The following is a 15,884-nucleotide window of genomic DNA, read 5'->3' on the forward strand; positions in this document are numbered from 1 at the left end:
ATTTAAGGGAAATAGTGTGGATTCAGAGTAGGTAAACTGAGTCACCACACTTCAGAGTTTTTAAGTCTTGTTAAACTCCACCAAACGTTTGTTAATTGAGCAGCTATCGGTGACAAGTGGCTGGGAAATTTCCCGTTTCTCATTTCCTGTTCTCATAACAGGAAAGCTGTTTGATGGAAGGAGTGGGGAAATGTTAAATCACAGCAGAAAGACTATCTGTAAGGGAAAACATTTGACTACTGAACTTTCCAGACATATCCAAAGGTTAAAAAGAATAATAAAATGGACTTGGCATGCACATCCGTTAGTATCCATAATGGCCTGGATACTAGTCTCCCTTCTGATGACATGAGTTGAACATGTTAACACGCTACCATCACATGTGAACTTGGCACGGTGCTAGAAAGAAGTCCCAGGCATGAAGTACAGTGCCACATACTAGCCACATTGTTTACAAAGCAAACCGGGCCCTGTTCTTCCTGTGGGCTTGGAGCCCAAATCACAGGTGAAGTTTTCCTTCACCTCTCTTTCTTGCAGAAGAGCCTGGATGTGGGGAAAACCACGTGGGACAACCACTTTGTGTCACAACTTAAGGTTACAGCCGAACCAGAGCCACATGGCAAATATTCTACCACAAAGGTGTCTGGGAAAATGCTGAGATTTAGGGGATGTATTTGAATACTCAGCGTTGTGAGGAGGAATCTTTAAGGCGTAAATAAAGCTTGCTTCAACATTCACCTCTCAACTGTAACTAGGAACAAAACAATTTCCTCTTTAAGGAGCTTCCAAAGCATAGGAAACATTTTAACATGGAGCTGTTATGCTGCACTGCCACCTGCTGGATGTCCTGAGACATCGCAGCGCCCCGTTTCTCTCTCCTGGTCTTCTTCCATCTTTTGCTGGCTATCTATTCCACGTTTATCCTCTTCTTACAGCGTAACTATCAGGCTAAAGATGCCATCCCTGGCCCTCCTATGTTTTCTACATTATGAGCTTTACACTGTATAAAGTGATTTAATAGGTTGATAGAGGATCAAGTTAAAAATGTGAGATGTAGCTGGGCACTGGTGGTGCATGCCTTTAACCCAGCACTTAGGAGGTAGAGTAGAGTCTGTGAGTTCAAGGCCAGCCTGGTCTACAGAATGGGTTCCATTGTAACTGGATCTACACAGGAAAACCCTGTCTCAAAAAAAAGTGAGATACTTAATCTCAAATAGTTGTCAGCAATCAGATTTTGTAAGTTACTGAAATTAAATGACACAAGAGAGTAGGTTTTGTGACAATTAGGAAATATCAAACATTGTGCTTATTATACTATATCAGGCTTCCAACAAATTTAGTGGTTGGGTTTCCTTTAGAAAGTGTGGTTCCTCTGAGATTGTGGGAAGAAGCTATTAGAATTAGAATTACCTGTCAGATTTCACCCCCTCTCCTGGACTCTGTATTCAACTTTGGACGAAGACTTCGGCTTTACAAGAGGCCAGACCAAATCCAGGGACTCCAGCCATGGCAGAAAACTTCTGCTGCACTGGAGGCCAGGCTGTACTAGGAATCCCAGAGGTCAGACAGGCCCCCCGCCAACCCCAGGCGAGACACCCTACTGGACCTGAAGACTAGTTAGTCACCAGAAACCTTGGCCACTTAGAGCAGAAGACCATAGAGGAAAGAAAAACCGAGGAACAAAGCACCCATTCTATAAAGACAAACACAGGAATCAACGCCTAGACCTAGAATCATCCCAAACCCAGATGCCTAAATGCTGGTGTAAGAAAACAATCAATAACAGACAGGGCAATGTGGCACCACCAGAACCCAGCTGCCCTACAGCAGCAAGACCCCAGCAATCCAACGCAACAGAAACACAAGAAAATGACCTTAAAAATAACTATATGGAGATGATAGAGGCTCTTAAAGAGAAAATTAAAAGATTCATTGAAGAAACTGAGGAAAAGACAAACAAAAATTTAGAGAAAATAAATTCCTCATAGAATGCCAAGAAAGCCAAGAAAACATAAACAGGTGAAGAAAATAGTTCAAGATTTGAAAATGGGAACAGAGCAATAAAGAAAACACAAATGGAGGGAGTCTTGAAAATGGAAAATTTAGATAAGCAAACAGGAACTATAGATGCATGTATCACCAACAGAATATAAGAGATTGAAGAGGGAATCTCAGGCACTGAAGACATGCAGGATATCGATTATAATTATAATTAAAATTAATGATTATAATTAGTCAAAGAAAATGTTACATCTAAAAAATTTCTAACCCAAACTTCTTGGAGATCTACGACACTGTGCAAAGACCAAACTTAAGAATAATAGGAATAGAAGAAGGAGAAGAATCCCAGCTTAAAAACCCAGAGACTATATTTACCGAAATCATAGAAGAAAATTTAACCAACCTAAATGAGGACATGCCTACAAAGATACAAGAAGCTTACAGAACACCAAACAGATTAGAGCAGAAAAAAAAATACCCACACCACATAATAATCAAAACACTAAACATACGGAACAAAGAAAGAATATTAAAAGTGGCAAGGGGAAGATGCCAAATATCATATAAAGGCAAATCTACCAGAATCACACCCAACTTTACAATGGAGACCCTAAAGTCCAGATGGGCCTGGACTGATGTCTTGCAGATTCTAAGTGACCACGGATGCCAGCCCAGAGTCACTTCTCCAGAGCCCATGCTTTAGGAGCCTAAGGTAAATCTCTGGGAACAGTAAGGAACAGGCGGTCCTAGGCCGCATCCGGTTTATTCCAGGCTGTGCTGCTTTGTTTTATGCCGACTTGACACAAGCCACAGTCATCCGAAAGGAAGGAGCCTCAATTAAGGAAATGCCTTCATAAGATCAGCTGTAAGGCATATTCTTAGTGATTGATGGCAGTGGACCCAGCCCTTTGTGGGTGTGGCCATCTCTGGGCTGCTAGTCTTAGATTCTATAACAAAGCAAGCTGAGCAAGCCATGGGGAGCAAGCCAGTAGACAGCACCCCTCCATGGCCTCTGCACCAGCTCCTGCTTCCAGGTTCCTGCCCTTACCCATTCACCGATGAACTGTTACATAGAACTGTGAATTAAAGAAACCGCTTCCTCCCGTAGTTGCTTTTGGTAATGGTATTTCATCACAGCAAGAATAAAATAATAAATACCAAATGTGCTAGAACACTCCATTTCCTCCCTTCCCTCCCTTCCCCCCCTCCCGCCTGATTCCTGCATTCACCTTCCCACTTTCTGCTCTGACTGACAAATATGAATCACACACACTTATCATATTCAACATAGTATTCTGAAATGTGCTGTATTGTGGAGCGGCTATATCGAAGTGTTCCCTTGCTGTCTCATGCTGCTCTCCTCATTGGGTGAGGGTCAGTTACATACTGGCTGGTGATCTGATGAAGCATGCGACCTTCTCCGTAAGGACAAAAGATGGAGTGTCCTGGCTTCTGACTACTGAGTGACCGTTCAGACTTCCAAAGAAGGTGTCCTCCTTCAGGGGGTGAGGTGATTCTTGTTAATCTCTGAATTCAATGTCTAGTTCTTGAAAGGAGAGAACTGACTACATGACATTTGTGTTCTGATCTTCTTGGCACTTGTAACACACACACGCACACACACATATACAAATACATACATATCATGCACACACACATGCACACTAATAATAAATAGATTTTAGAAAGAGTTCCACATAGTTAACAACATTTGGTGTGAAGGTCATTAGCAGAGAAAATATTCCTGTTACATAAAGGCATTTTTAAACAATCGTACTTAAATAACAATAAAGGATACTTAATTCATTTTCTTTTCAGTATGGAGACTTTGTTCTCTGACTTAATAAAAAACATCCAGGATCCTTGTCTTAACAAGTTTTCCTAATAATCAGTGCCGGTGGGAATGCTGAGAACCAAGGGAGCTGCTGTTTCCAGCCCCATCCGTGGGAATTGTTTGATATATGGCCCAATAGCAAATCAGTGCACTGGGGTCCTCACATGAAAGGCTAGGGCCTACTTTTAGACCTTTAGCTTTCTTAGCCACACTCTGCCTCATGTAGACAATGAGGATGAGGATGCTGGTACAGCTATAGAGACGCTCGTGGGTGAGATGACAGAATGCCCTTGTCCCCAAATCAAACACAAATCCAACTCATAAAGAAAAAGATAAAGGTGGGCCATGGAGTTAGGGATTTGAGTAATTTTGTCCTTTGGCTTTAAGAAGCATTCTTTTACTGTCTTTGGGAGGACCCTCCGCATTGCATATAACACAACATGCTGGTCTGATCAGAGTTGGTAAACTTGACATTTGAGAAAGAACTCCAATTGAGAAGACAACCCTACCAGACTGGCCCGTGGAGCATTTTTGTGATTGATGACTGCCTGCTGTGGGAGGGCTCAGCCCACTGTGGGTATTGCCAACCCTGGGGAGATGGTTCAGAGTTGTATAAGGAAGCAGGCAAGCAAGACCTGAGGAGTGAGAAGGCCAGGAAACAGCACCCTCCATGGCCTCTGCTTCAGCATCTGCCTCCAGGTTCCTGCCTTGAGTTCCTGCCCTTCCTCACGAATGGACTGTTAGCTAGGAAGTGTAAGAGGAGATGAACCTTAGTGGTGTTTGTGACGGTGTTTGTTAGAGCAGCAGAAAGCAATCCAGGACACACACAGACACACTCAGGTATAATTAAATCCCGAGTCCACACGGGGGAGAAACATGCAATATTTTATCTTTCTTCCTATTACCCTTTCTGGTTTCTCCCTCTGGAACTCTTCCAGATAGTCTTTCTTCTACTTTCACTTACATGTCACATACGTGTGCACATACATAAATGCACATGTGTGAATCCATGCCTGACTGGGCCTCAAGTTCTCTGACTCCACCTCCTGCTAGTCACACCAATCAGTGGACTTCAGGCACATGTGCGCATTCCTTGGCTTGGACTCAGAAGGTCAAGGGCCAGGTGATCTGCAAAGGCATGCTCTCCTCTGGGAGCTGTGTTAAGGCCGCATTCCCTCCACCAGGATTAAACAAAACCAACAACGCAGGTAGGTCTTCCCAAAGCAGTGGTTCAAAATGAGCCCTCATTGTCAGCAATTCTGCCAAAAAATGGAGATAAGTCAGAGTTTCTGAACCTTGGTACTTCTGACATTTGGTTCTTACGGTGGGAAACTGTCCTGTATGTATAAAGAGACCCAGGCTGCATTTTTGTGTTTAGCCTCTGGGTGGCAGTAGTCCCTCACATTTGTGACAACCCTTCCCCCTCCCCCCCGCGCCTCGCACCCCCTCCCAACCCCCCAAGCCCCAGACTTGCTGAAGCCCTCTGCACCTCGGTGGAGAATCATGGCTTTAATAAATATCCTCCTCCTTTATTTTCCGCATTGAAAATATGAATATGCAGAGCACAGGTAAGAGATTGGAGGCGGGAAACAGACGGGGTGGGGGGTGGAGTTGGGGAGAAGGATAATGAAATCAGATCACAGACTAATTTTAAGATTCAAGAAGAGAATATGTGAAAGAGTGGGGTTGGGGAATATTAGGGATCACTTAGTCCCTTCAGCAGGGCTTCACAGTGGAAGGTGATTCCCACATTTGGTCTGGCTGAGGACAAAATACGTCTAAAGCTGTGTCTGCCGCAGCCTAATGGTAGATGCTACGGTTTGGATACGGCTTGAGTGTGGAACCCCAGAGATGCGCATTATTAAAAGCGCGGTCCCTATAGCGGTGATGTTAAGTGGTGGTAGGACTTTTAGAAGGTGAGGTATAGTGAGCAGTTGAATCTGGCCCCTCCCTGATTGATCTCTGGTTTCCTGTATTGCCATGTTCTAGTTCCTCAAACACATATTCTGCCATGAGCCCGTTGACCATGCTATCTATGACTTTTTTGGGGGTTAGCCTCCTAAACCAAGAACTAAAGAAACTTTTTCTTTATGGTACCTATGCTTACACATTTAATGTTGGGTTCACGAGGTCGCACAAAGATGAGGGCAGATCACCAAAGCCTAATAAACCAGAGCAAACTTTTTTCCAGGAAAAAAAAAATTAAAATTTAAAAAGTAAATCTCCACGGGGCACAAAAGGCTTATCAGCTAGCTGAGACCACAGCCAGAGATGGATTTCAGAAGGCTGTGGCAGAGGCAGGTTTCTGAACCCATCTTTTTATAGTAAGAGGCATCAAGCATTAGCTCTGAACAAAGGAATTTTTAGAATCTCAAGGTAAAACTCAGGTACAGATTGCCTTACTTTACAATCTCCATTAACAGAGTTTTTAGTTAAAGCAGTGTTTGTAATTAATCTATTGTCTTCCCTGGTGCTCTCTCTCCCCTTTGATGCTGCCAGTTTCACATAGCAGGGATAATGCATAACCCAGAGGTCACATATACCCACCTCCTAAAAGTTAGCTCAGCGCATATCCATCGTTAATCATGGATGGCCGGGGTGTTATCTTAGGGCTAACTCTCAGTTTGCAGAGAGATGCTTTGGCCTTGTAAATAGAGCTATGGTTGTAAAGCAGAGTAGCCCACTGTTAAAAGTTAGTCCTTCAGCTGCTCTCCTCCTAGGCTTACAACTTTTTATTTCTTTATTTCTACATTCTTATTTCTGGAATCTACATTTTTATATTCTTATTCTTGGACCCTTCATTTAATATAATAACAAAATAGACTAATGCACTAGAAATCCACGTTGAAGCAGACTGTAGGGTACATATTTTAATTTCTGATGCAGTTATCGCTCTAGCCAGATCGTAGGTGGCCAGAATAGCATGAGGGGCTGGACTCTGGTAGTGTGTAGCAAGTGGGAGGAGCTGTAGATTGGCCTGAGCTAACTGTCAATCTAAATAAGGTCACAGAGTGAGTTCGGCTAACCACTTTTATGTCAGTACTATGTTTTTGAAATTCATTGGCTGTTTTGCTGAAATATCTGGGTGTCATCTACAGATGACCCTGATAGAGAGGACATTCATGTTGTCAATTCAAAAATGCATGTTATTCTAATGATTTAGTTCTTGGTTTTTTTCTGTCAGCATTCAAACTGCACCACACTGTGCCATACTTATGACTGGGAAGGAAGGACAGGCATCTCTTCCAGGATTAGGCAGGTCAAGAGAGAGTGACATTGTTAGGTTGACAGGAAGGCACTAAATAGGTATGCTTGGTGAAGACCATCAAACTCCTCATCACCACACTGAAGGCCCCAGACACTTGTTTTGCTGTGTTAATGGCTGTTGCTTTGAGGTCATTTTACATTTATTTAATGGTGCTTGGCTTAATCAGATCTGCATCAGCAAGTGGCTGAAATAATACTTCAAGATAAAACAGCATCAAATGAGAAACTCACGGGAACAATTTGACAGTGAATTAGACAGCAAATTGAATGCAAGCGTCTTGCACCTGTTGGCCGATTCGTTCACTGGCGTCGAAGCTGCATGAGGCCTAACAGAAACGTCCACCTCTTTGACGTGTATTTTAGGCATCTAGCACTAAGTTGCTGGTTGATCAAAAGCATTAATTAAAATGGCCGCAGTGTTTTAATTGCTCCACATCTGCCCTGACTTCTTTCTGTGGTATGGCACTCACATGAATGCCCTTTCTTCCCACTCCACCTCTTGACACGATACAGTCACTAACCGCTGCTAACCACTCATAAGCACTCCTGAGCCGCTGTCTGCTGGATACAATTAGTATTTTACCGGACTTGAGTAGCCAGTGAAGGGTTAAAGCGTTCGAGTGAACTGTGCGATGTTTCTGAAAGCTGCAATCAGAACGCGGGATGGGTGTGTGTAACTAAGAGCAAATGAAATGTGAAAGCGCTGACAGCTTAGCAGAGAGGGACCACGCCTCATACCTCACCAGGGTCAGCAGTCAGCCTGCTCATGACATTTAAAGGCTATAGACAAACCCAAGGAGGAGAATACATGTCTCCTGTTTCTGAACAATTGAATTTTATCCTTGGTAAATAAAGTACTTGTGATTTTTTTATTGTTTGTAAATAATTCCTGGTTGAATTGATTTCAGCTTTCATATAAAGAAAACTTGATTTCTAAATATTGGCCATAGGAAAAATGTCCACTGTACAGTAATTGTTTCCCCGGTAGTTGAGTGGATAATGATGCTTGGGAAGCATTTTCAACGTTTGCAAGTCCCCGCTTAGATATGTCTATGTATTAGATGCAGAGCAGCATAAATGTGCTTTTGTTAAAGGCGAAATGTGACAAACTTTGCCTTTCTGTCCAAATCCTGGCTTCTCCTGCCCTCTAGCGTGCTTATTTGTAGCGTACTTTATTTGTATGGTCCCTGCCAAGACAGCTAGTCCTAGGGAGGAGCTTTCAGGTCACTCCGGTTCTGGGGCCTCTGGTCCCTGTGTCTGAAATGCGTGGTGTCTTCAGCAATAGGGACTTGCCTTCCTCCTTTGGGGCATAACCAAAGGCAATGGCAATACTTTATACACCCTTTTTGGGTGTCTCTTGGACAATCTGAACCACCAATTTAAAGTAAATTTAAACAATTTACTTTCATGCCTGCTGTTGGGGTTTTGTTAGATGTTTCTTGACTGTTGGAGAGAACATTGTCAGCCCAGATAGGAAAACTTTATTCAAAATATATATGCACATTTATCCACATACTTATGTGTGCTATAGGTCGGGAGTAGATAGTGAGGAGTATGATTTTTTTATTATGATTTTCAGATCCTTACTATTATTTTACCTTCTTCCTTTATTTATCTCCCTCCTCCTTCCTAGAGAGCCCCTCTTTCTGCCCCCCATCAGATAATTTATGCCCTGCTATTCTCCTCTCTATTGCTCCCCCTACCCCTCTCCTTGAGCAATGGTCCCTTTTTACTTTCCTGGTTTCTGTAGTTACTGCAAGTTACATACTCATATCTGAAGAATTGGAGCTAGAAACCTCCAATGAGACAATATGCAATGTTTTTTTCTTTTTTCTTTCTAGATCCAAGTTACCCTCACTCAATATAATCTTTTCTATTTCCATCCATTAAGCAGCAAATTTTTATTATTTCAATTTTCTTTATATCTGACTAGCATTCCTTAGTGTACATGTACTACATTTCATTACCCATTTATTAGTTTAAGGACATTTAGGTTGTTTTCTATTCTCTAGCTATTGTGAATGCCAAATGATCAGCCCTGAAAACATGCACACAAGTGACATTATACAGGGTGAGCAGGTTGTATGTTTGTATTTAGGATTATAAGCGTGTATGTGTGTGCATATGTGTATATATAAACATATACATAAATGTGTCTAACAGCAATAACAAGAAGTTACAAATTTGGAAGAGATCAAGGTGGAATATGAAGGAGTTTTTTTTTATTGATTTTATTGAGCTCCACATTTTTCTCTGCTCCCCTCCCTGCCTCTCTCCTCCCCTTCAACCCTATCCCATAGTCCCCATGCTCCCAATTTGCTCAGGAAATCTTGTCTTTTTCTATTTCCCTTGTCGACTAGATCCATGTATGTCTCTCTAAGGGTCCTCATTATTGTCTAGGTTCTCTGGGATTATGAATTGTAAACTGGTTTTCTTTGCTTCATGTTTTAAAACCACTTGTGAGTGAGTACATGTGATAATTGTCTTTCTGGTTCTGAGTTACCTCACTCAATATAATGTTTTCTAGCTCCATTCATTTGCCAGAAAATTTCAAGATGTTGTTATTTTTTTTCTGCTGTGTAGTACTCCATTGTATAAATGTAGTACATTTTCCTTATCCATTACCGAGGAGAAAAGGGAAGGGAAGAAATGATGTAATTATAATAATTATATTGTAATCTCAAAAGTAAAAGAAATATTTAAGTGAACAAAGTAATAAAATTCCCAGGATGTTCTGTGAAAGCCATGCCTTTTTCTCCTCCCCATTACCCACTACAAAAAAAGAAAAAGAAGCCATTTACTATGGTGTTTGGAAGCCAAACTCAGTGTAACCAAAAGAGAATTTGAAAAGCCATATAATATTTGAAGTACCACTCTGATAAGAACCTAAATGAAAGGAATGAAAGAATGAGTTTGGACAAATAAATACTAATTCTCTTGCTGCTTTACCAATGGGCTGAGTCACTTGGCTCCACTCATAACAAATTTTGTCAGCTGGGTTATACACTCCAGCCAGTTTTTTGCTTGCTTAGATTAGCCAGCGACTAAGGAACGGTCACCATGTGCTTCACAGTAGTTATGCAACTGAGCCAAACCAAAAGCTAATGCTACCTAGGGTGACAAGGACACTCCTCTGTGTGTCCTTTCCAGAGAGTGAAGACGTGTGCACGTTTTCTCTGTGAATTGAAGCAAGCCTCCCCATGAACGTGGCTTTGTGTAGTCAGAGCTAAGGTTTCCAAGGAGCAGCTAGGTGAGCCCCAGAGTCACATTATTCCTATAGAGAATGGAAAGTTTTTTTGCCTTAGTGAAATCTTACATAAGCCATTTCCCATGAGATCCAATTCTCTGTGGGACTTTTATTTTGTTCTTGCCTATTGTTTCCCCTAAGGACTAGCTGTCCCTGCCACCCAAGATCTGTTTTCCATTTTACAGAGTCATTGCACAGCAAAAATTAGCAGGAAATTCACAGTTCTTCCCTTCCTGGGTACTCTCTAGTCCTAGATTACTGGAGGAGATCACACCCACTCAGTGTGATCTAAGTGGTGGGCTAAGAGAGAGCACTGGGAAAGGGTACATGGTACTTACATGGGAAACTATGTTCCCTCCAAACGTACTGTCTAGCAAACCTTTCCCCATTCTGTATAAGGACCTACTCCAAAAGAAGACAGCTAACTGCTTGGATATTTTCGAGAATGTTCTAGGAGAGGGAATAATTAAAATTGGTGGCCAGACTTCTATTTCTGCCGTGTGTGTGTGTGTGTGTGTGTGTGTGTGTGTGTGTGTGTGTGAAAGAGAGAGAGAGAGAGAGAGAGAGAGAGAGAGAGAGAGAGAGAGAGACTGTTATTTATCTTCCCTTCCTTGAATACATTTAGCCTGTGTGATGGTTTGCTTGTGAAATGCTTCTGTCTGGATCACATATTTGACCACCCTGCTCCCTCCCAGTTGGCGATGCTGTTTTGGGAAGTTGGGTAGCCTGATCAGTCTAGGAGTCACTGGTCATGGACTCTGATCTCCTTGTTTCTGTTTGCCACCCCTTGAGGTCACATCATACCAGTCCCGTCAGGATGGACTCTTCCCTCTGATCCAAAACAAATCCTTCCTCCTTCAAGTTGCAGGTGTTTTGTTATTGGGGCACCGAAATAACTAATGCATTCTATATGGTTGTGATTTTTTCAACTTGTCAAATTGGGGGATGTGTTATCTTTTCCTAATGAGGGTCCTCTGGTACTAAGTCTGATTTATAGTTATAGACCTGTGGCCAATAAATAGGTGATATTTTGTGGCATTGTGGCCTGACCCTAATATGCCTTGGGGTTTGAGAAAGGTCGACTTAATTATAACAGCATGTTTAATTATATTTTTATTGGAAGAGAAAAAGATTAAGGAATTTCCTTAAGTGTATTCTTTTATGATACGTTACAGTGTTATGGGAAGACTGTTGAGTCCTCTGATGGTCCGGAGGCCAAGCAAGACCTTTTCTTTATTTCCTCAAAGAAAGCTGGATAGGAGGGAGAGGATGACACAAATAGGACCCACATAAAGCAGATGGGAAAGCTGTACTAAATGGTTACCCCATTTATTCTGGTAGGATTGAGACGGAGACTCCTCAAACAAAAATCTTAATGAAGGAGAAGAGGTCTTGAAAGATGCCTATTGGGACTCTTGAATGTAGAGAGAAATCTTACCATGCTTACCACTCTCGTACAGCTTTAGGGTTAGGAAGACCCAATGATTGAAATATGATAAATGTGACTGTCAGGGCAAACTACCCAGATAAATGAAAGAGATGATGAACAGATGATGCTCACTCCAGAAGGAATGGGCTTCTTTAAACTAGTAGCTGCCATACATAAGTTTTTTCTCAATGAAGAGCAGTGCTGAAAGCCAGAAGTGAAATGCTAGTGGCGTCCTTTGTCCTGGCACCTGGAAGAAAAGGAAGAAGGCCCAGGCATAAGGTGAGTATGGATCAGGTAAAACTGAGTGCACCCTAAGGAAGACGGCCTTTAGACCAACAGCCATGCTTTGTAGTTTCCCATAGACAAAGGAGGGGCATTCAGAAGACTCAGAAGACAACTCGGAGTGCTTGGAGATTCGAGAGGCCTGCCTTTGAGGTTACATAAGTGCCCCAGTGGTGCCGATGGCAAATGATACAGGCAGGCCCACAGAAGCAACTCCATGCTGGGGTGTGCCTTTGAGTCACTCACACTCCTGTAACCCCAGTAACCTCAACAGCTCTCTAAATAGACTCTGGGCTCTGCTGATAGTGCCTTATTTGACACATGAGTAGATGTTTATGTTTCTCCAGAAAAACTTACCGAGCAGATTGCCTTTACCCTCCCCAAACAATGGGAAGTTCTCAATAAAAGACCTGTTCTGTAAATGTTGGGAATAGAAGAAAGCTTGGATGAGGACTAGGGAGGCCTTGGAGCTCCTACAGATTTGGTCCAACCCATTTAAATTTCCTTCAGGATTCTCATGGGGACCACAATGTCAGTCAGGCGATATCACTTTAAAATACAGCTGTCTTTGCATGGCAAATTCCCCGCCCCCCCAGACAAACTAAATGATTGTTAAAACTTTTCCTCAGGATAACAAGATAAGCAGGCTCTTCCAGGACATTCTTTACAGTTATAGATAATCCCCTGTGGGAAGGGAGCAACAAATTTAAGAATAACTGTCTTCAAAATTTTATAAAAAGTAAAACCTGAACTCTGGGCAAAAAGCATGCTAGGAAGGACTAGAAACTTACTACTTATGCGTACTGAACTAAAGACACCACATAGGACTACACATTTAAAATAATATTATAGCAGGGAAGCTCAGAAGGGCACCCACCTAGCTGGTTTTACAAAAATTTTTAAGTAGTGATTTAATTTGGCCCTGACAGTCACCCTACAACACCTCCAGGACTTCCAGATAAAACCTTGAAACTGAGGCTGAGATGTAAAATAAATAAATTAATTAACAAACACGCAAGAAAAAAAAAAAAGCTTGATTTAGGAACTGGAGAAACGGCTCAGTAGTGGTTGCTCTTCCGAAGGACCAGGATTTGATTTTCAACATCTCCATGGCAACTCACAGCTGTCTTTTACTCAATCCCCAGGGACGCTGACATCCTCTTCTGGCTCCAGGGGCATTGCACACGTGTGCCACACAGACGTTCTTACTTGCAGGCAAAACACTCGTCCACATCAAATACAAAACAAAGGGGAAAAAACAAAACAAAACAAAATGAAGTCAATTTAGACGAACACAGATTCTTTCAGGACTTCGAGGTTATGAGTGATATTGTCTAGGACATTCAGCAAGGATTCATGCTTCAGAAACCCGTGAGTGGGTTTCACGACTTAAAAGATGCTGCTTGAGGGCTAGGGGCATGACTCAGTAGTTAAGAGTGCTCGCTGCTTGAGTGCAGAGGACCAGAGTCCAGTCCCTAGCACCCACATGGCAGCTCACAACCCTCTGGAACTCCAGTCTCAGGGGAGCCGATGTCCTCTTTGGGGCTTTGCAGGCACCAAGAGCATATGTGGTCCACGTATGTACATGCAGGCAAAGACCCAGATACATAAAATAAAAATGAATAAATCTTTAAAAATAAAGTAAGTGTGTGTGTGTGTGAGGATTAAGGCACAAAGGTTTCAGTGCTGTATTACTTTTCCTCACAGAGAAGTAGTACTAAATTTCATTTACTTTTTCATGGTTTTACTTCGATATACGTGGAGAGGTACACATCCTCTACGGCTCCGGTTTCTATGTTTTTCCCTGGTCCAAATTGTAGTGACTGGTAAGCGCAGTATTCACTCTGGGACTTCGCCCAAAAGATTAAAAGTCTCCTCCACCCAATTCTGTGTGAAAAGAATCTGGCTAACAAAGGATACACTAGACCCTGAGGGGAGAAAGAAGAGCAAATGAACCCCCAAACAGCTGAAATAATAAGTACGAGCAAGGAGGTGCTCCCCAGTGTGGGTGGCACAATGGTGGGGGCTAAAAACATAGCTGTGGGGGCTGGAGAGATGGCTCAGAGGTGAAGGACACTGGCTGCACTTAGAAAGGTCCTGAGTTCAATTCCCAGCAACCACATGGTGGCTCACAACCATCTGTAATGAGATCCGGTGCCCTCTTCTGCCCTGCAGGGACATATGCAGGCAGACCACTGTATACTTAATAAATAAATAAATCTTTCTTTTTTTAAAAAAAACCACAGCTGTGAAAGCCCAAGAACTAGGTATAGTGCCACAGATCTGCAGCCTCAGTGATCCTACAGCAAGATGGGAGTAAGGGAAAACAGATGTGGCCTGAAACTTGTAGGGAATTTATCCTGGGCTACACTTCCCAGCAGCAGAAATGAGAGAGCCTGTCAGTGTGGAAGATAACGGCCAATTGAAAATTGTCTTCTGACCTCCATATGCATGTCATGGAATGCACGCACGCGTGCACACACACACACACACACACACACACACACACACACACAGAGTAAATATCAAAACAAAAATGTGGACTGTGTATGAAGCAAGACATGTATGTCTTTACATCCCTTCCTTTCCTTAACCCAGGACTCTGGAAGCTAAGGCAGGAATGCAGGTTCAAGGCTAACCCAAGTTACATAGCAAGACCCTTTTTTTTTTTTTAAAAATTGTTTTGTCTTTTTCAAGACAGGGTTTCTCTGTGTGTAGCCCTGACTATCCTCACTCTGTAGTTCAGGCTGGCCTTGAACTCACAGAGATGCACCTTCATGCTCCACCACTATCAAGCTAAAATCCTGGCTTTTTTTGTTTGTTTGTATTAAGATTATATATGATTCAATCCTATAAACCTTCCTACCATGGAGACCCCATTCTCAGAAATTCCTCCTTGTAAGACTAAGTCTTCATTCCTTAAGGATTCACTATCTCCTGAAATCTGTGCTCTGTAAATTAACTATACACTAATGTTAGCCAGGAACACACAAGCTCACCCATCCTAAGCTCCTGCTAGTTACACATTACGAAAAATATCCTCAAATGGAAGGGAGATTGCTGGAAAACCAGTTTATAAACTATACAAAGCATCAGCCATCAGCCGCTTCACTATGAGCAGACACCTTTATTACTAATGTCTTCTTCGGATCCTGCTGAAGACCTCAGTTCTGCGGATCTATGTGAAGGAGATAAGATACTAACCCTTCAAAATAATCCTGTTTGAAACAGAAACACAAGGGGCCTCCCTCTTTAACCTGAGTATCTTTCTTTGAGAAATCATGCAATAGTTTCCCTTGGAGCAAGAGAAAAAATGGTCCTAGAAAGAGAGGTGTGCTATCTTCTCAGACTGGCTGGTTAGTAAATTTTTCAGGACCCACTCTCTCTCCCTTCCTTCAACCATGGTATCTCTCCCACTTCATTTGTAGACTTAGTAGTCAACCGTGACATGAGCCTTCTGGGAGAACACTAGTTATTTCCCATGCTTGTACTTAATAAACATGTTCTTGTCTTATCATGTGCCAATCTGAAGACTGTTTTCAGCTGTGCGTGTCTCAGGTGTTGTGTGAAGGATCCAGACAAGCCTGTCCCTAGCATCAGACTCTGGCATTCATAAATGCCAACCCTTAGGGATGATGGTGGCATTAATCACCCTTGCAATTCATGGCATAGAGAAGTAAACAATTAGCTCTCATTTACACACACACACACACACACACACACACACACACACACACACACACTCAACCACCGGACAGTGTTTATATGCATACACCTTCTTTTTCTCCATGGCTGCTACTGTTCCATTCATTGCTGTTGCTGTT

General features: G+C 42.4%; 1 protein-coding gene across 1 annotated transcript in view; it reads left to right on the plus strand.

Moving 5' to 3' along the window:
* The first annotated feature begins 5,298 nt into the window (after positions 1 to 5,298).
* LOC125403493 (interferon-induced protein with tetratricopeptide repeats 2-like) overlaps positions 5,299 to 15,884 on the plus strand; it is a 31,438-nt gene continuing 20,852 nt past the window's right edge. Inside the window, exon 1 of the mRNA XM_087907955.1 lies at positions 5,299 to 5,403. Within this exon, the coding sequence (XP_087764081.1) occupies positions 5,385 to 5,403 (19 nt within the window). The 5' untranslated portion in view covers positions 5,299 to 5,384. The remainder of the gene's footprint in view (positions 5,404 to 15,884) is intronic.

This window comes from Myodes glareolus, chromosome 7 (assembly GCF_982192425.1).
Source record: "Myodes glareolus chromosome 7, mMyoGla1.1, whole genome shotgun sequence".
Taxonomy (NCBI): domain Eukaryota; kingdom Metazoa; phylum Chordata; class Mammalia; order Rodentia; family Cricetidae; genus Myodes; species Myodes glareolus.